Source organism: Pocillopora verrucosa, chromosome 12 (assembly GCF_036669915.1).
Source record: "Pocillopora verrucosa isolate sample1 chromosome 12, ASM3666991v2, whole genome shotgun sequence".
NCBI classification, from domain to species: domain Eukaryota; kingdom Metazoa; phylum Cnidaria; class Anthozoa; order Scleractinia; family Pocilloporidae; genus Pocillopora; species Pocillopora verrucosa.
The window spans coordinates 177,374-198,863 of NC_089323.1; the positions used below are offsets into that span (position 1 = coordinate 177,374).

General features: G+C 39.4%; 1 protein-coding gene across 1 annotated transcript; it reads right to left on the reverse strand.

Moving 5' to 3' along the window:
• Positions 1-180: 180 nt before the first annotated feature.
• Positions 181-21,406, reverse strand: LOC131778003 (HEAT repeat-containing protein 1). The gene is made up of 45 exons (XM_059094377.2): positions 20,535-21,406; positions 19,973-20,058; positions 19,609-19,836; positions 18,875-18,985; positions 18,262-18,418; positions 17,687-17,794; positions 17,127-17,225; positions 16,931-17,007; positions 16,589-16,812; positions 15,857-15,975; positions 15,417-15,614; positions 14,785-14,971; positions 14,500-14,552; positions 14,326-14,421; positions 13,877-14,060; positions 13,566-13,749; positions 13,017-13,194; positions 12,473-12,715; positions 11,853-11,984; positions 11,504-11,592; positions 11,239-11,382; positions 10,769-10,884; positions 9,899-10,020; positions 9,321-9,449; positions 8,626-8,868; positions 8,102-8,176; positions 7,676-7,736; positions 7,033-7,196; positions 6,748-6,788; positions 6,388-6,511; positions 6,158-6,301; positions 5,691-5,846; positions 5,536-5,586; positions 4,941-5,065; positions 4,512-4,611; positions 4,167-4,282; positions 3,940-4,024; positions 3,500-3,637; positions 2,998-3,102; positions 2,640-2,710; positions 2,179-2,276; positions 1,611-1,774; positions 1,291-1,449; positions 708-816; positions 181-466 (listed from the first exon to the last, which is right to left on the reverse strand). Exons 1-45 carry the CDS (start codon positions 21,390-21,392, stop codon positions 378-380), a joined length of 6,540 nt encoding a protein of 2,179 aa, XP_058950360.2. The 5' UTR covers positions 21,393-21,406; the 3' UTR covers positions 181-377.
• Between the last annotated feature and the right edge of the window lie 84 nt (positions 21,407-21,490).

Genomic DNA, 21,490 nt, shown 5'->3' on the forward strand with positions numbered 1-21,490 from the left:
CACGATTGTTTTCGACACTCAATCAAAAATTGCTCTGTTATTTATCTCTTCGATCCTTTTTAGCTTTTAACCCTGGCCCTGACTCTTATACCCAAGCAAAATACTGCGTCAAGGGTTAAATCCAATAAAAGTTGTTTTTTCTTTGCAGCACTAAATAAAATAAAAATCAGAGTTGATGAATAAGGATTATGGTTATATTTATTCCCACTAGAGAGGAAATCAATTTTCAATAGGCTGAACCAAGTTCATGTCCATAGGGCAACTTCATCAGTGTGGGGCAGTGTTCGCCGGTGTTGAGCGGTGTTCGCTAGTGTAGAGCAATATTCGCCAGTGCTGGGCAGGTTTCCCCAGTATGGAACAGTGTCTCGTCATATCTCTTAAAAATATTTTTGTAATGGCTCTCCCAAGACTTGCTCAATTTCCGAGATGAGGTGCTGACATTGTTGTTCCACCTCAAAGCATTCATCTGTAAAATTACAAAAAAGTAAGGTTGGACCTTTACAAAATACTTCTAGCAAATGTAAAACAAAAGGGAGGCTACCAAATAGCCCATGTGGCTTACAGGCACTCGATGAAAGCAAAGGCACCGGAACAGTGAAAACAAACAGCGCAGCTTCGCTGGCTACGCAAGCTAACAATCTAGTGCGTAACTTGTAACGATGGGTTACACAATGATCTGTCACGTCCATTAAGTTTTGTTCTCTCACCTTCCATAAGCTCTGCTAAGAATGGAATTGACTCTGGTAAAAGCACCATAAACTCCTCTCCGAGTCTTGTGTGGAATCCCTCTAGAACTTTGAGGGCTGCAAAGCGAACCTGAGGTAAAAAAATGGCGAATAATTAGGTACCATAAAAACTGGGTAATTAAGTACTATCAACTGAGTTGATGACTTAAATTGGCAAATTATCTTATTTAAACTGACTGACTGCCAGACTATAGGAATAAAAAACTGACTGACTGACTGCCAGACTGTATGAATAAAAAACTGACTCACTGACTGCCAGACTGTATGAATAAAAAACTGACTGACTGACTGACTGACTGACCACCCAGACTATATGAATAAAAAACTGACTGACTCGCTAACTGGTAGACTGACTAATTGTCCGACTAAAAAAAAAAAAATCTTTGTTGAATTGATCGACTGACCTCACGGGCAGTTTGACGGACAGACCAATCGACCCAATGACTGACTCAAAGATTGACTAACACTTAAACCCAACACCCATTGACTGACCTTCGGATTGACAGACTTACTGGTACATCATTGTCAAGAAATCCACACTTACTGTTGCAGAGCTGTGTCGAGTCTTCAGTAATACTTGATAGTTCAGCGGTTTCCACTGCGCATCACTCCCGGAGGCTACGGCAAACTGCGCGAGGCATTGGGCTAAGTGGTTCGTAAGCCTCTCTCTGAAGGTATCTTCTCCTCCCAACAGGTTTTCAATCTGTTTAAAAAAAAACAGTGTACAAAAAAAAGTGTACACAAATTAACTACAAGAGATTACATACGAAACATTCAAAATCACCGTCTCCTGCATAAGCTATCTTAAGAATTACAACAATTTGTTTGTCGTAACGTAACGCTGTCAAGTCACGCAAACATTACCTGGTCTACAAGAGGCTGCATCAAACACTGGAAACGATCGCTGTCCAAGAATCCGTGTGTGTCATACATGAAGCATTTGTGCAAACAATCCAACATGTAGTTCAACAAGAGGCAAGTTTTATGCATGTTTCTGTTTGGAGACTCGTCCGGGAAAATGTTCTCTTCTAGAGTTCGAATATAAACAAAAAAGGATACATTTTGATTCCTAAGAAACTAAGAAAGCAGCCATTACAGCTAATTTTCGAAAATATCTGTTTAATGTGATGAGAGTTATTTAACTACAAAGCAGGACTAGGGAATTCCCATTAAAGAAGTAAAAACCAAAGTTATCGCAGCTAGCAAACAAAAACGTTAACATCACAACGAGTCAAAAAGGATTAAACTTAGGACAAGCTAACAGCTTTGAGCGCGGGAAAACGCGCGTGGCCAAGTCGCAGTTAGTTTTTGTTTAGCATCTGATTTGTTGAGAGGTTAGCGCAGGTTCTCTCAACGTACCAAAGTTCAATCAATGAAATGCCGGATTATTTCCGATACTAAATTCAAATTTGCCCTTCAAAAGGATGCTTACCAGTTTTGGAGATGTTTGCGGCATCCAGCAAAGAAGCACAGTTCTTCATAATGTAACCCGCAAACAGCACAAACAATCCTTTCAGTTTATTAGCCACGCTGAAGATAAACAAACGTCAACAGTTAAATTTAGATACTCTCTTTTACTTTAAAGTTCATTCTATTACGAAGAGAGCACACAGGGCCGAAGTTTTGGAAGCAAACACAGAGAAAGACTAAGGGGTAATGGGTGTAACTTTCTAAAGAAACTGTGGTGCTGCGTCAGTGGGGGAATATATAAAGATAATTTTCACTTATCAACTGAGTTGATAATGCAAATTGGTCACCGTAAAGATTCTCGGAAGCTGACATTTCAAGCGTTGGCCGTTCGCCTGAAGAGATTCATCACATATTTGTCCAATTCACCCCTTGTCAAACCAAAACATTCATCTCTACAATAGTATTGCAACGCCTTTTCCTCACCTGTCGCAAAGACGATAGAAAATAATCAACCTCTCCTTACTGGACGAAGGCCTGGTCGCCCAATCTATCAACTGTAAGAAACGTGCGTTCGTGTAAGACCTAAAACTGACATCTCAAGAAACATCAAGCTATATTTGAATTCCACCAATCGCAATATTTATTGGAATATAACTTATTTCACGATTTCAACAAGAATAATAGAAGAAAGGAAATTTTCAACTAACGGACTCTGTTTGACACCACATTTGATTTGACACCACATCCAAAAACAGACAAACAAAGAAATGTTTGGCTGTCAGTTAAGTCATTTTGTTTAAAGATCTCGAGGGTGAGGACTATAGATCAGTCTCTGACGTACCCTTAAAAACGTCGGTCTAAAAGAAGCCTCGGACATCTTGATCACGAGACACAAAAATGCCTCGATCACACTACGCTCTGTTTTGTCCACGAGATCATCGTCGTCCTGGAACGAACCAAGTTAAGAGAAACACATTTACACGAGAAGAAAATTCTAAAAATTCTAAAAGTGGGACGACCGACCCGAGATAACAGCGACATAATTGTGCAGAGAGAATGTGGGTGGGGGGTGGGGAGACGAAGCACAAAAAAAATACTTATTTATTTATTTGATCGCTTTCACCATGATCACACGGCTAAAATGCTAAGAAAAAGAAAGACATTTGAAGAGGTCACAAGAGGGAGAGACGAAGGTGCGGGACACACAACAGAGCGAGGCTCCAAATTAAGTGTGCCCTTAAAAAAATTAACAAATACTACCTAGGTAAATATTAAAAACATCGTAAGAAGTATAAAAATCTTATTTCCAAAAAAAGATAACAACGAATCGCTACCGAGCCTACCTCCTGGTTGTGGTGAGTTCTGAAATCCAACGCTTCTAAGAACAGCGTAAAGAGATTGGAATGGTAGGTTTTAATATCCTCCTTTTTCATGGCTTTCACACATTCTGCCAGGACATCCATAAGCACAAAAACACGTTCCTAAAAAGATGACAACAAAACAGGTTATCACGAACGATTTCCGACAATGTACGCTTTGGCACCAGAAACAAAGTGGGATTTTAAACCAATCGGAGAAGGGCACGAGCACCCGAGAACTACAAAATTAAGGAGAATATTAAGGTGGCTTTCGATGTAAATTAGATCACAGTTTGATAAGAGGCTGTAATGTTCCTGAGGTAACTGATTCCAACGGGAAAACATTAAAATTGACGATCATGATTGGAGATCTGAATGATAACATAAAGATAAACTACAAAAAACTTAGTCAAAAAATTATCAACCTTGTGTTTGTTGACAATACTGTTGTAGCAATCAGACACTGCCGATATCAGCACTCGGGGTGCAATATTACAAGCCAGTTCTTTCCTAAAAAGGAAGAAAAGAAAGTAAGAGAGGAGGAAGGCTTAGCAACACATTTCAACGAAATCTCTGTCAGTCAAATGCACTACACTGGGTCAGTGAAAACGTAGGGTGGAAATTTGTCAAGTCTATTCATCACAAAAGATACCTGAGCAAGACTATACGATCCTTTAACTGTACATCCACAGTCGACTGCTTTGTAACCTCTTCCTTTTCTTGCTGGACCTCTGTAACCTCTCCTCCAGTAAGAGATGGTTGCGTCACCTTCAAAAAAGTTAAACTACCCAGTTTGACATGAACGACATGAAAATCACTCCAGTCTATACAGCGTCAAGGTTGGAAGCTTGAGGAATATCACCTTGGGATTATCACCCGTTATTCCTCAGTTTCAGGTGGGCCATTGGCGGTCACGTGACGCGTTTGAACCAATCGCACGCGGGCAAAAATAATTGATATATCTTACAGAAGAGAGTACCAGCGGGAACAAACTTACCATAATCAGAATATCCACTAAATGAGGACTAAGAAAATGTGGAAGTGCTTCTGTGGCTTTGTACAAAGCTGTTATACCACACAGAGTCAACAGGCTGTTCCTGGAAGAGAGAAATAGAAAGGGAAATAATTAAAATATTTGGCTTAACTTGTCAATTAAATCCTCTCGGTGCCAGGAGAACCAGCATAAAAATCAGTGTGTAGCAGACAGCTACTTGACAATATTCATACATCACATATGGCTTAAAGAAAGATGTTACTGGTCTTGTTACGATCGTGGACCAAATGTAAAATCTGCCATTTCGACAAACAGCGCGAAGTCATCATCAAAGCTAAGATTTCATCGGACGCATGCTATTTTTTTTATCTACCTCAGTTTCAAATGAATTAAACATCTTTACAGATATCTTATTAATAGTGAAGTCTTTACCTCTCTTTTTGATTTCTTTTGAGCAGTTTCAGTACAGAAGGCATCAGCTTTGGCAAGAAGGGAATGCAGTGCGTTTTAAGTCCACCGAGCACTTCTGCTGCACAGAGCAATGCGCTTGAAGCAACCTTGAGGTCAAAGAAATTAGGAAATCTTTAATTTTCAATAACTAAAGAAAAGCTGACCACAGGGCCGGGGCCAATCAGAACGAAAGAAAATATTATTTGGAGCCAATGAGAAATAAAGTAAACCAAGCGAAGTGTCTAGACATTGGATCAAGATTTGAACCCTGGACGGGATATTAGCGAGATGATTTATTCTAATAGCCCCTCCCTACACCACTGAGTGTATGTCAGTGCTGGAAAACTGTAGGGAAACTCGACAAACTGCTAGGGAGGGGAAGGACGGTGAACAGCCTTCCATACATTTGGCATCCCATTGGAAAGGGGGTTATGATATTCTCTCAAGTCTTTTGTGGGCATAGAAAAACGCCGCATTTTGATTCTCAAACACGACCCACTGCAACTGAGACTGTATTACCGACAAATGCTGAAATGCGTCACCAAGGAGAACGAGAATATAGACGTGGGTAACTTACCTGAGGGTTGGAATCTTTGCTAGAAAACACATCAATTGCCACAGTCATCACCTACATCAGGACGAAATGTAATATCTCAAAAGTGTTAACTTGGGGGGGGGGGAGGGCAGGGGTTCAATTCATTCACAAATGTAAAAGAAAACAAGTTCCAGTACCTCTTTAAATTCGTCAGGGTGTTCCTTGGCCAGCAATCGAGTGAGAAGCTTCAAGCTGTACAAAGCTGTCTGCCTGTTAATGAGGGACACCTCACTCTCCCCAGTACCTCCCGATATGGCGAGGAGTTCGGTTACTAAGTTCAGTAACGCCTTAATCTTCAAATACGAAAATAATACCAAGAATTATAATTAGAACATACATTCTTGTTTACGTTTTACTAACATGTCAAGTCGATGCTCTCTTAACAGACAATTAAAACAACAATATTACTCTCACACAACCCCACAGAGGGGAACACGGTTTAAACTCTGGATATCGTGGGTAAAAAGGCATTGGTACACTAACACAAGTCCGCGCCCGAGGACCCTGCATATACATAAGCACAACTACCTACACGAAGACCCAGCCTACGGATTCAGAATATTGGGACTACACTGTAAGTTTTACATTCTTATTGTACGTGTACCTGCTCGTCAGAATGAACTCCAACGTTATTGCTTAGTTTGCAGTTCAGTAGCTCCATAGCTTTACGCTTCACTGTTCCATTGCTGCTATGGAGAAGTTTTTCAATGACATCGAAAAATACCGAGGCAGGTAAAAGGAGATTTACCTTGAGGAAAGAGAACAGGATATTTAATCATATTCTGAGTCATGGTTCTTTTAAAGGAGAGCAGACAGTTTTTCGTATTTCATTACCTTGTCTATAATTTCATAAGTTTTATGCAGCAAAGCTTTCCAAAACTTTCCAGTCACATCAGTAGCTGCCTGATCACCATGTTGCGCCGTTTTAGTCATGAAGTTTAATGTATCCTGTAACAGTCTGCAGAAACAAAAAATAAAATAAGAAAAATAAATATACTACGAAATTTAGTCACTTTTAGAGTTGTTTCAACAGAGTGTGGCAAGTTTCCCCACTGACTATAGTGAAGATGTCACAAAAGGAATTTCTTTTTTTAATCGACACTGACTCTAAAACTCATTTTATAAAAGGAAAGAGCTATCTGTTTAGAGAATATAATGTCCACAGTGAAACAAGGACACATAAACAAAGTTTACCTTAGAAAGAGAGAATCCAACATTTCTTCCTCAACATGGACCTGTACTCCGTCAAATGAAAGGTAAACAAAGGAAATAAAACACTGTTTTTGCTGACAGAAACAAAAGTGAGAAATTTTACCGCAGTTGTAATTTGCAATTGTCATCGAAAATGTTTTTGGATTTGTGCGCTTTAAAACAGTTTAACCTAAATGATAGATCGTTTGAATTCGGGAGTAACAGTTGACAGTATTGTCTAATGGTCAAGGTGGGTGTGGAAAAGAACTGTTGTCAGTGGTTATTTACCTTGTTTACAAACTCGTCACTGTCGAGCAAGGAAGAAATAACACTGATTGATGTGTATTTGAATTGCCTGAGGTGTTTCGCTGAGTGAGTGTCCACATCAAACAGAGGCGTAACAGCGAGGAATATACGGGCACTTTTTCTAGCCATCCTGGGCTTTAGACGAACTGTGGAGGAAATATCGAGAAGAAAAGAAATTTTTAAAGGAAAATCTTTTGGTGACTAATTATCACATAGACGAGTTCACTGATTACTTATAGGAAAAGCGTCTTTACACACACAACGAAAGGAAGAACGATCGAAAGAACGAACAAACTAAGGAAAGAACGAACAAACTAACGAACGTACGAACAAACTAACGAACGTACGAACGAAATGACGAACAGACGAAGGTCCAAAGTGATGAATGGACAACAAAGAAACTCAGACAAGGAATAATAAACAAACGAACCAATGTACGTTCAGGAGCCATCAAGTGTCAGAAAGGACTCAACTCGTGTGATTTTTTTTCTCAAGAGGAATACTCCTTCAAACACGGGGAATACACATTTCATCATTCACTAAGATGGCACCTGATTTAAACACTTTCATGTCCTGGTACAAACGAACATAACTAAGTTAACATCATAATCATTTGGTAGTATACCTTCAGGTTTTTCCAACGGCAACTGATCAATGAACTGCAGGAGTTTCAGCATGGCCTCTACCTACCAACAAACAATAATGTTCTGGCATCACGTCAAGACTAATGAACACTTTTTTGTTTCTACTTTCAACACTGAATAAACAGCTAAAAAAAATCACAAAAAAGAAAAGAAAAACGATACAATTTTTCCGCTTCTCAATTTTTTCCACCAAATACTGACAAAACACCTTAATTACGACCAGAACCTCCCAGATACGTTGTCATTTCCAGATTTTGTTATACCTCGCGTCAATTCTTTAACAGACAAGGTTTCACGCTTCTTCACGCTGCTCATATTACAAGATATATCTTTTTGTATGATACCTTAGTCCTGATTCACACTCGTTTAACTAATTTCAACACCGCATGTCTTAAAACTTACTGTACCTGAACATTAACGTGGAAGCAATGGCAGAGACTGAGACAAAAGTCTGCTCCGAGAGGCTTTTTGGCAACAGAGGTCTGAAACACAAGAAATAAATCATGTCAGAGATACCTACTTTTACGTATATTTTAAACTATTCTTTACTTTTCCCCTTTGTCTACAGAAATAATATTTAGAGCAATAGCATTAATGTCAGTATCTGGGCAACGGCGCACCTACCCCTCCCCTAACTCAACATTACCCTAACTTGTTCTCGGTTGACTGTTGTTGGGTTAGGGGAGGGGTAGGTGCGCAGTCATCCAGATACCGATTGATCCTAGTGATACAAAAACAGGTAAAGGTATGTACATGTTAGGAACAACTCTCGCCTTGAACCGAAGCACAGCGGGACTACGTTTGAGTAAACTTCATTTGTGTAGTGTGCGTGATGTTGTGATTTTCCATTAAGGCGAAGGACGGGAGGGAGGGGGGGGGGGAGGGAAAGAATGGGAGTCGAAAGAGACTATTTTCGCAATCTAACAAGTACCTGTTTATCATCAGACGTGTTTGGAGCGTGCACAACATGCTTCTCCAGTAAGAGAATGATCACTGTGTGAAGGAACTGTGTTGAACCAACAGTGCCGATGAGATGAGCAACCAAGGGAAGCTGGCGGTGCTCTGGAATGTGAGGCGAGGCATCCACAAACACTCTGATAAGCATCGCCACAATGTCATCTAGAGACGCCGAGTCCTTTTTGGTCAGCTGTGGTAACTGCTGCTTCTCACCCGCCTAAATGGATTGAGACGTGGATGAAGAAATCCTAAATGGGAGTGTTGAAACTAATCCAGGACTGGAATAGGTTTGCTATGCCTCGTTTTGTGATCGGTGTAGAAAACTTGCAGCATCCTTGACCCACACGCATTTCACCCTCTGACCCACGCGCGTTTCTCCCTCTAACCCACGCGTTTTTCACCCTCTGACCCACGCGCGTTTCTCCCTCTAACCCACGCGCTTTTCACCCTCTGACCCTCGTGGATTTTACCGCACTTCACTAGATTTCCTTATTTTAGATTTGGATCCCAAAATATTCTCTGTGACATTCACCTTTGTCTTACTTAGCCGTTTTAATTCCGTTTTAGGACACTCGATTGAAAAGCTTTTACGAGTAATACGTTTCTTACTCATATTTCACTTGATGTGCACAACTGAAAGTAAATGCAGTTCAAACAAACCACACATACCTGAATCAACGCAGGAATCACTGTGTCCAGTGTTTTAGTGATGACTTCAAAACTGTAACTATCATCCTGGCGAACGACACTCGCGCCCATGAAAGTGAATATCGACATCACATTGTGCAAAACTTTTTCCTGAAAAAAAAAGCCCCAAAGATCATTCCAATATCACATTGTTGCTGGACGCGGGAGGCTGAGAGGGGAAGGGGTGGGGGGAAGGAGAGTTTTTCAGCTAGCATACAAATTTACATAATCACATGAAGTCTGCATAGAAGAAAGGCTTGAATAGATACCCCGCTGCAACTCCTCCTGGTTTCTGTAAGATGAAGCGCATAGGCGTGATTCAACTCTGCCGGGCTAGAAAGTTATTTTGCTTCTGGGTTACCCTTCCCTTCCCCGTTAGCATTTTTTTAAGGTCGTTCACCGACACTCATTTCTATTCTTTTGTGAATAGAGGAACTGTAAGAAAATGGTGCCTACAAAATGGCTTGGCCTGAATTGGAAACCACGAATTTTAAAAATCCAGAAACCGGAGTGCCAACCATCAGGCCACCGAGTTTATGAAACACTTTCAATAAATTTACCGGAAAAAGCTTGGCTGAGGTTGCAAGCAGGAGTAAAGCCTGGGTATGAGTGCGCGGATTCTCTGATGACCTTATGCACTGGACTATCAACTCCACGTCAAACTGGTCTTCGGGAACAAGATCTGCCACAAAACAAAAGACAGTGAACTAACATCTCAGCTAGAAAATCCCTGGTAAACTTAAATTTCGGAATTAAAATATTCAGAACTCAGAGAATGGACTCCGTGTAACAGTTTTGTACAAAGGGTAGTGGTAAATTTCCTCACAAAAATTTTCAACGACCCTCAACGGAAATTGTGTTTGATGTTACTCGCTGCGATTTAGATTGTGATCCGACCCATTAGATACTCAAATAATTTGGTTTCTTCAGCTGAGTTGTTAATGTGAATACCAACCGGCCACCGCGAAGAAAGATTCTAAAGTTGATGTTTCATCCTGAAGATGGGCTACCCCACGAAAACGTCAGCTTTAGAAACTTTCTACTGTAGGGGGGTGGGGGGGAGGCGGTTAATTCACAATTTTAACTTAGTTGATGAAACCAAAATTAGTTATCTTGTAATTCCCCCACCGATGCAGCACCACAATGTCTTGAGAGACATTCCCCCCCCCCTCTTATTCATTAACCGTAAACACCTTTCAAATTTCCAAGCCAATGACTCCCAACAAAGTAAAATGACGGTGTTTCCTTACTTTCTTCTTAGGCAACTTCCAAATACACCTTGACATTACGTTATCGGGTTTAGTCCTAAAAAGTCTAAAATGACACCAAATCCTTGCTTAATACTCCTGGGGTGAACGACAAGTTCCCCTCATTTTATGAGTTCCTCACCCCTCCCCCCCTTCCAAACCGCTAGTGATGGCTTCTGTTACCTGCAATAGACGCGATGCTGTTTGGAGATAGTTTTTGACAGATGTTGTTGATGAGAGAAAATACCAGCTGCATAATGTACTCTGAAGCTGTTTGACTGTGATCGAGTTCTACACACCTGAAGGGGAGACAAACAAACAAAAGAAACAAACAAACAAAAATTAAACAAAGTCTTGATGCCAACCTGAACATATATTAACTGTGTGATGGACAAAAAACCTATTGTTAACATTAATCGACAGACACATTAGACGTGAAACCTCCATGCAAAAGTTCAAAACAGCTGGTATTCAAGCTACACGAAGAGCAGAAGTTTTAGAAGTTTCCATCATTAAATAAGTCCAACGAAATGTGTATGGTAGAGCAAGCTTTCACTTTCCGTTCACCTTAAAAAGGAGAGTCGTTTTCAAATTACATAACTTTACAAGGTTTTTTTCCCTTCTTTTTTCTCATCACAGGACTGTACATTTACCTGGTCAGGGTCCCAAACAAGGTTGGTAGAAGTCGATGTGGTTCTTCAATGTTAATCTTACTCTGTAACAATTCAAGAACAACTGTCACTCTTTGTAGCTGCACTGCTCCTTCGTTCTCGTCATCTTGCTCACCCTTTCGCGCCCTGTCAAAAGAACATTTACCGTCTCCGTGAAAGAAAAAAACTCATGCAACCAGCACAATACATTGTGCAAACAGCACTAATGAATACTAATCAAAATAAATCAAACGCTCGGGAAACTAACTTCTTCACTTTCTTCTTCTTTGGTTCTTTATCAGTATTGGAATTCAGCTTACATAGCTCTTCAGTAATCAGATCTGCTGTCAGAGTAAGCTGCGAAGAAAGCAAAATCGGGTTAGTCACGACTTTACAAGGACAACTACGTGCACATGAATAAACGACAACCACAGATTTTTATTTTATAACGCTTGCCATGAATCAGAATGCTCCTTTATTGAACGCCCGAGCTGCTAAGCGACCACGAAATCAGAAGTGACTGAGGTTCGAGTCTTGGCGGGGCATCAGATTTATAATTACGGGACGGTATCTCTCACTTTTGCAGAGAGCTTTAACAGTTTTTTTCAACAGTGTACCTTCAACAGAGAATTCTTGGCAGCATTTCCTATAACAACATCCTTTGCTTCAAGCATCGTGTCCACAAAAATCTTCATCAGATGCTGCTTTACTCTTTCTGCTGGGATTGCTTGGAAAAATCTATTTGTAATCTGAAAGAAAGGAGCAAAATTGAGAGGAAATGTTTGAAATAAGACAAAGGCGTCCGGGAGCCAACATACACGTTTTAATTCAATTTATCTAAATCTGACTGGGGTGTCCAAAATTGGACGGACGTGTCCAAAATCAGACAAATCTCCGAAAATAGAATGAAACCGTCCCAAATCAAACGGAACTGTTCGAAAACAGGCGAAGATGTCCGATACCAGGAGGAACCTTCCGATACCAGACGGAAGCTTCTGAAATGGGATGTGAAATAAAATGTGGAAAGTGTTTGAAACCAGACGGGAAACGTTAAAAATCGGACGAAACTATTCAAAATTGCACGGAAGTGTCCGAAATCGCCTGTTTCTCAGCTGTTTAGAGGGAAAAAAAAAATCACAGTTCCTGCTATCAAGGCTTCTGATGGATTAGATGCGACAAAACACTTCTTATATACTGCTTCCAAACAGGTCGCAAAGACTCATTTTATGGCACTTACCTGGCCAATCATAGTCAACATTGGTGCTGGATGTCCAGGGCAGACCGCAGATCTCAGGTAGAGCACCCTCAACATCTCTTTCCAACATTTGGATTCCTCCTGCAGCAGTGCAGCAGCGTCCGGGGTGTACTTTTGTAAAATCAGTTGTAGCAGAATGCTCTCATCTTCATGTAAGAGGGCTTTGCTATCCTCGCACTTGTCTAATAGTTTTTCCACGAGCGGCAACAGGGTCTGAAGCATCTCCTGTGTAAAAACGACACTCCCCCGTTATAAAGTGCTGCCCACACTCTTGGTTTCTCCGCTCTGATCTTCCGCCTCTGAGCGCAAGAAAACCTAGCGTTGAATTCGGCCAATTACTAGGTTCATAAGCAACTAGCGACCTGGATACTGCTAAGATCTACAAATTCAAAAGAGTCTAACAACACCAATTCTCAAGTAACATCTTTCTCCAAAGACAACCGTGTTAAAAATCTACCGTTTATTCTACTTCTCATAAAAAATCGAGATGCTCTGTGTTTGCCTGTAGCCATCGGTTTCTTCATACCTGAGTAGTAACACTGCGTAACGATGACAGTATGGTACGTCTAACAAAGGAAGACGTTTCACTGGATGCTACATGTTGTAACAAGAAGTCCAGCGTGTTCTTAATGATCTTATTGTGCGATGACTTGGAGTGAGGCTTTCCGCGGGATACCGCTGGTGCAAAGAACTCACCAAGAACCCTGTCAATGAATAGTTCAAATAGTAAATGATTAGTCCTGCACAACGAGCAATAATTTTTCCCTTTTTTGGAGCTTTCAGGCGAGGGATGGCACGCGCTATGTGCGTGCAAAGGCAGGTCACACGCGTGACTCGCCCTTGAGGCTCACGTTATGCTCGCTCTCGCCTCAAGCTATACTCGCTCTCGCCTCGCACTATACTCGCTCGCGCCTCGCGCTATTCTCGCTTTCCACGCCATTTATTCGCTCTTTCCTAATACTTTCCTCCGCTCGCCTCAAGACAAGAAGTGACCCGTTCCAAAGGTAATAAAAAAATTTGGCAAATTTGAAATTTTTCTATAAGTGAAAAAATTTAAATAATATTACATTCTCACCTATGTAACTGCTCGGAATCTGCAGAAAGTTCTTCAGCACTGTCCTTCAAGACATCAAGAAGTGCCGTCACTGGACAGGCTTGGACAGAAGATAGTTTGGACTTGATAATCTTTATACAAGCAACAGCCGACTTTCTTACAGCAGAGACTGGGCTGCACAGCGGCACCATAAGAGAAGGAACAACTGCAAAAGCAAGAATCGAGTTACACCTGTATACAAATGTACATCGATGACAAATGTATCACTCACAACCTGATAATTGGCAACTCAAATTTTTGTTTGGTTACCTGCAGCAAAAACACTATTGTACCTGAACATGTTGTCTTGGCCAGTTCCTTCACCGCTTTCCCGCTAATGGAGCCAAAGCATGCAGTAGCAATGTGAAGACACTGAACTTGCAGAAGAGCTAATCCACTCTCCCCTCCCTGGTGGAGATTTTTACACCATAAATGTCCAAGAAACTTTAGTAGGACTAGTTTTTCTGGTAGATGGCACTGGAAAACAATGTAACGGAAAATGACATTTAATTGAACAATGGATATTGAAACTAAAACTTGTAACACATAAATGATAAATGTGTAAACAATTAACTCAACAATTTAAAATGCTTAATACAGTGGATTTGATGACTATAAGTAAATTAGAAAATAAAAAATAAAATGAATTTAACTCTGGTAGCTACTTCAAAATGGATAAATCTCTAACATATATTATCTACACCTGAGTACGTAATTGACCTCTCTCTACATTGTCTTTTACCTGAAAGAGATCTTGAAGTAATTCTTTGAATAAATCTTGATGTGCTGTTGAAGTGCCACTTCCAAATGCTACAGCCTCAAACAGCATTGTCAGAAGCTAAGGAAAAGGAAAGGTAAGGACTTGTAAATTGCACTTTTAATTTGGAACGGTATCCTTATGCTTTATGTTCCATACCTTAGTATAAATGCCTTCTGGGTTATTACCATCTGCCTCTGGCCACCACTGTCCTACAAGTGACAAACAATGCACATGTATAATATGTTTTTAGATTTCTGTACATTATGTGACAACCAGACATGTACAGAAAATTGGGGAAAGGGAGGAGGAACAAGTAATCGAATCCCAGCTGCTCACTGACTATCAACACTGTCCATAGTTTAACAATTAAACTACTGTCTGCATTGTCCAACAACACTTAACTTACATAATTTACTCCATAATTCAAAAAACATTTCTCACCACTTAAAGCACAAGGCACAGTAGGGATGTTCTTTATCAACATCTTACACAGCCACAGTGTAATGGCACCTTTGGCATGATTCAGCCGCTTATTGCTGTGTTTACCAAGAAATTTCACCAAACATTTTAGTTGAGAAAATGGAACCACATGCCCTGGATTTGTGTCTTTGTTTCCTGACTCTTCATCCTAAAAATGTATATATAAAAGAAACACCTTCCTAAGAAAACAATTGGTACTGTGCTCACATATAAACAACATAAAATCACTATTTCTGCACTCCAGACAAGATCTTCTGCATTTTATGTGAATGACTGAAAAGATCAGAGTAAAAGCTACATCCATCAGGTTTTCAGAAGAGAGCACAGGTTTGCAAAAGTAATACAGGTTGGCTTCCTGTTTTCCAAGTTTAGAGAAAGAATAATATGGTTGCTTTTCCATCAATTAAATCCCAGGAAAGCAAGGAAGTTTTCTCTCTTTAGCACACTTCTTTATTCTTTCAAAATCCAAGAGAAAATTGAGAATAATAAAATGAAGGAGAGTGGGGTAGAGGTCACTTAATTCAAAGACAGAGCACTGAAAAACTTCTCAGATTATTGCTTTATACATTAAATGTCAGTCCAGTCCACAGTACCTTGAGTGGCTCATAGTTTCCTGGCAATCTTGTCACTTTCCAAATATCGGGTAAGATATATTCTGTGATGATTTGGCAAAACTTCATTTTACACTCCTCTGTTGCTGTAGCAATGACCCTACTGAGCAGACAATTCAGGAGTGGGTAGAAAAGACTTTCATCTGAAAGACTTTTGGCATACCCTATCATACTCTGAACCTGATTGAGAGAGAATCAAGAAGAAATGTAACAACATTAAAATTAACCTTTAAAGGTGAATTCTTTACAATTACTGACTTCAAACATCTACAGTTACATACATGTATGCCCAGAGGTACAGCGTAAGTTCTGATTCCAATTCTTATGAATAACTGTGCCAGTGATATTTACGAGTCCAAAACAATAATTCTTGATATCAAGAATTACACGTCTATGGAGGGGAGAAGAGTTGTTTTACCCACCATCTCCACACATTGTTCTTCATCTAACTTAACCAGGTTATCTCCAAGCCAACTGATCAGTAAGCTGCTGGCCATGGCAAGCTTATCAAGGTCAACAATCTTCGTACAACTTTTCCACTCTGAAAAAGTTTGAGAGGATAAAATACATTCACACTTGAATACCAAAATGTATCTCAGCTGATCACAATACAACTTACTGATACCTACAGTACCGCTTGCGTATACGTTAACTGCGCAGACAAATTTCATGCGCTCCAACATAGGGTAGTCAGACACGTATATATGATTTTTTTGCGCGCACGGCCAAAAAAAATGCGCAATTCATGTGCCTTTGTTATTCAGTGCTATAAGTTTCTTTTGTATTTCATTGTTGTATGAAACAAAGGACTTCAAGGCTTGAAAAAGCGGCGAGAAGACAACAGAAAATTTACATAATGAAAAAAGCTATCATGTTACACTTGCGCAAGTCACGTTGATTGCGAATTTTTCTCATAACAAGCTGTAGCAGTAGATTTGCTTAATTTAAGTTGTTGATGAATCAGCTTGGGAAGGAAAATGTCACTTACTTAATGTATCGAAACACGAGTTTCATTACACAAGTAATACAAATACATGTACAATCCCTTTTTGATAGGCAATCTCTCAGTTTTGTAAGCACTGAGAGATCACTTTGTTAGTTACTGTTGTTACTGAATGTTTGCATGTATATGTAAAGGATGCATATGTGTCTACCTTTCTTTTGAACAAAATCTTCCATTCCAGTCAAAAGAGGATGAAGTGAAGCCAGCTCTGATTGGCTGACAATTAATGACAACTGAACTGCCATTTTGTGAGACTGACGATGAAGCAGTAGACGAGGCAATAAACCAAACATAACTTCTGCTACAAGTGATGGTACAGCACAGGTTACCCAGTCACCAACTAACAATAGAGTGGCTTCCTCTCGGACCTTGTCCCTACAGGACCAAAACAAGAATTATTACTGCATGTAAATCTAGCTTGATAGACTTATAAAAAATTAATGTTTCCTTTAATTTGCACATCATAATGTCCATAAAATTGTGTTACACTCACCACTCCTCTGATTTCTTATCCAGAAGTTTAAACATTTCTTTCAAAAACTGATTGATGGGAAGATTATCTACAAGCCCCTAATTGCAAAAAAATACCCATTATATGTTATTAGTATAATCACATATTTTCAAAGTGCAAAGTGAAAAAATTCAACTAAATTAAATATTCTTTCTCTTGAGAATTCATGGAATTTCACCTGTCCCAACTTAAGCACACAAGCCACCACAGATGGATCATCATCTTGAAGTCGTGAAAGTAATGAATCGCTAATGAACTGTTTGTCTTCAGACAAGCCCTGTACAAAAAAATATATATGATCAACACCAACATTCACCAGAGTTATAATTGTATATAGAAACTACAGTCACACAAATTGCTAAAAAGGTAATAAACCATGCTTCCAACATTCTATCACAAGCATAAAAAATAATCAACAAGTGTAACCCTCCAAAAGAAAAGAAGCAAGGGGAGAAGCTACAAACAGGTTCAGGCTAATGTAACCCTTTAACTCACATGACTGACCAAGATAAAATTTCTCCCTACAATATCCATACAATACCAAGCAGGCAAGTGATGAGAATAACGAAAAAATATCAATTAGGAGATTACTAGTTGATCCAACACCAATTTCTTCAAACAAGAATCAAAAGAGTTGTCTTCCAGACAGTAAGGAGAATTACTAAAGAGTTCTTGGAGGTGAAAGGATCAAGGGCTGATCACAAATATAACAGCTGGACGATAACTGAAGAACAGTACCCCTTTATCTGCTAATAGTTCTCCTAGACGTTTGATTGCCATTTCTCGCACTTGGGCTTGAGGATGATGAAGACTCAAAACTAGTGTTGTGTTTGAATCAGGAATAACCTGCAGAGGGAAAAGTTAACATCCAGTTGAATATAAGTGTTATATTAATGTTCTGTCTTACACATACATATATTCCATCAGATATTCCATACATGATGGTCATCATTCTAAAAGGGGTACACAGACAGTGTGACAGTGTTTTTTTTTAGATATTTCTTTGATCATCTTAATTACAGCTGGAGAGCCAAAAAAATTTCCATTTCATTTCTGTCATTCTAAAATTCACAAGAAACTATGTTGTCATTTATGACAAAGGGTCTCTGTGTACATTAGGTTTTAAGAAATGCTTGCTTTTAAAATATATCACCATCTCCATCCACCAGACTGTGATTCCCCATGTACACTCCATCACCAGAGTCATTCGATGGAGGGGGGAGGGGAAACAGGGAAGTTATGTGCACCTATGGGGGGGGGGGGAAGCAGGGAAGTTACATGTGTTTGTAAGGGGGTAGGGAAGTTACACGTACCTGTGATTTTACTCCTGTGAGTGCTAAGGACACCAGATCCATTGTCCAGAGGGAACCTTCCTCTGAAACAATGCCAGCATCCCCCTCAGTCATGTCCTCTGTGTTCTTGAGTGCCTGAAGATGTGCCTCAACAGTTCTCTCTAGTTCAGTAGGATATCTTGTAAAATAAACATAATTATACATTAAAAACAAAATCAACTTTAGTAACAGGAAAGAAAAGATCACCTGCAGAAACTTCTAAAGGAACTACATTTGCCCTGTTTCGCCAAGAATACGAGACTTAATATTGATTCATATCCATTGGTAAATATGGGTTATTCAATTATGAGAAGTGACATTATGAGAACTTAATTAAAGCAAACTCTAAAATACCAGCACTTTTTGAGCAAATGTGACAAACACCAGTTCTGCCAGCTTTTCAGAACAGATATTTGGTCTCATTAATCAGCATCTGATGGATATAGCCTACTACAGTTTCACTTAAAGAAGAACTACAAGAAACAAGCAGGGTACACAACACAGAGTATGCCCTTAGTGCTTAAAGATATAAATGAATTTATTCGAAAACATAAAAGCCCTACACATATACAAATGTGCAGGCATCAAACCTAACCTTTTTTCCAAGGCCTGCACCAAATCTTTCACTTTTTCATTCAAGTTTCCAATTCTACCCTCGTCTGCACCCAATGCTTTCCTGGCATCACAGTACTCCTCAAGAAGTGTTCTACAGGTAAGAATCAAGGAGAGTGATTAATTTACAATATTTAACAAAAAAAAACCAAGTAATTTGAGAAATGTGATTGTCTTTAGGAAGAGAATCCATAAGAAGACTGCTCTCATAGACTGTGCCCGACATTTCCACCAACTGAACAGAAGTCATTAACAAGTCAAGCATGTGGAAGTTTCTTTCAGTCATATGTTAGGTCTGTTTAGAGAAAACTGATTAGACTGAGTTTTACGAAGATTTTATTGGCTTGAAGCCTGCTAAATGTTGAGATCACATTCTTCCAGTGTCAGAAAGGTACTCAACTCATGTGATTTTTATTCTCAAGAGGAAAATTCCTTCAAACACGGGGAATACACATTTCATCACTCACTGGTCTGAAGTATCTTGAAATATATATGAAAAAAGTGCTATAATTGATGCCACATGTTAATGACCAGATGCATGGTCTCACAACCTGTTCCATAGCTTACCAGAGGTTTTCATTCAAGCTGTGTTTTATTTGAATTATTTGTTTTTAACCCTCTGACAGTGCATCTATAATATCTGTACTACACACTGTTCAAAAAACCATTAAAAATATCTGTATTTCTTACAATGAACAACTTATGATGAATTCTGACCTGCCAATCACTGTGACCAGTGCTGGTTCAAAATCAACCTCTCTAAGTAATTCCCAGACAATCTCTAACAGGGCTCTTGTGTCACTCTCCTCTGATAACTCCTGTTTTATTCCATTGGATACAAGTTGTGGGACAAATGCTTCAAGTAATGGATTAATGCTATGAGTCACAGACAGATTGTGAAGAATATCTACCAGTCTTGGAAGCTTCAGAAGTGCTTTAAAAGACCTGTAACAAAATACATAGCAATACACAATTATAAATGAAAAATGGAAGATTTTAAGGATAAGAAGTGACATATCTGCACATTAAGCAAAAGTAAGTCATTTTTATCATATGCTATATACATGTATCATAGACTAACCTCTTTGATAATTTCTTTAACCCCTGTGATTGACAAATGTAGGTAAGACAAGACAAACCTTCAGTGGCAAATCCGGGTTTAATGCTCTGAAATTTATTAAAAAACGAAGGGATTAATAATACTTGAGTTTGGGAGAGCTTATGAACCAATGACAAGTTATAGTGGTCAACCAATGATGAGAAAAAGCTAGAGAAAGACAAGGTAAAGAGAGATGCCACAGAAACATGGAGAGCAACAGACAGTACCTTCAAAGAATGGACTATGAAAATAAACTTGATTACTCCCTGTAACAAGACTTGAGGAACAGTTTAAATTTGAGGACTGCCCTGATTGATAATTGATTGGTTGTAAACATTTATGCAAACTCAAAAAATGACTAAAGCTTCACCACATTGATAAGTTGCTAGTTTTATTTCAAGACTCAATTTTAGTCCCTGGTGCTTTCATGAGAGGGAATCTTGAATTAAGTCATGAGGGTCAACCTTCAAGGGACTTTCAACTCACCATTTACTGTTATATTTTATTCAAGGAAGCTGCCCAAAATGACAGTAATTTATAATACCTTACATATGCTGTCAGAAAGGGATTTCACCAATTCCTTCTCCATACTGCATCTAAAACACAACTGAGCTGTAATAATGTATGACGATGCTATCAGCTCTGAGAGCCCAGACTTAATACAAGCCAGTAAATGAGGCAATAATAGAGTCATAAATTTCTCTGTCACACTTGGCATCATATCCAAGACTCCAACAACAGTTGAGGTATAAAATGTAAACAAAACTCTTGAGCTTGACGGAGGGATTTCCAACTTTATACCTTCCATTACCATGTCACAAATGAGAGAGAAGAAGGCTGTATCAGTGATGCAGTGTTGTAAGAAAGCTGTCTTAGAAAGGGGAACTCCAGCTTTTTTAATCGGACTGAGCCAGTTCCATTTTGAGGAAGGATCTTTTATGGAAAGTAGCTGCAACACACGCGTGAACAAGTTTGTTTCGTGGTAAGGCAAAATACAAGTGACCAAACTATCAACATTGTGCACGTGGATTTGGAATCTTCGGATAAGCCATTCCAAAACCTTATGAGCTGGCTTTAGCAAGAAGTATGGCGATAAATATTGCAGAAACTTTGAAATATGCTTATCGAGCTTTTCGTTCACATCTTTTGTTTGTAAAGATCTCTCCAAAGACATCGAATTGTCGCCAAAAAGCGACTTTTCAAACATCTTAAAGGCAGGCTCGATAACTTTCAATTCTTCCAAGCCATTTAAACCGATAGAGAACACAGTTTCGTTGTCTATGTCAGCTGCCTCTTTCGAATCAAATAGCAGAGATGATTTTTTGCTGGCTTTAGCAGTGGCTGTTGAAGGCAAACTGCCCGGTATTTGCAGTTGCTGTAGTTGTTTTGCCAGGGACGTCATTTTAGTTTTCCACGTGCCAGAGATTAAAAGCGTGGAAAAGACTACAACTTCGAAGAGGCCTGGCTACAAGGCTTGACGATTTTGTGTGAGGGTGGAGA

What these genes read in the sequence shown, in the direction of transcription:
- LOC131778003 (XM_059094377.2), bottom strand. Translation starts at nt 21,392, where the DNA reads ATGACGTCCCTGGCAAAACAACTACAGCAACTGCAAATACCGGGCAGT. An exon ending in ACCCTGACGAATTTAAAGAG is followed by an intron (nt 5,587 to 5,690) that starts GTACTGGAACTT and finishes GTCCTGATGTAG; the next exon opens with GTGATGACTGTGGCAATTGA. An exon ending in CTCGACACAGCTCTGCAACA is followed by an intron (nt 817 to 1,290) that starts GTAAGTGTGGAT and finishes TTTTTACCTCAG; the next exon opens with GTTCGCTTTGCAGCCCTCAA.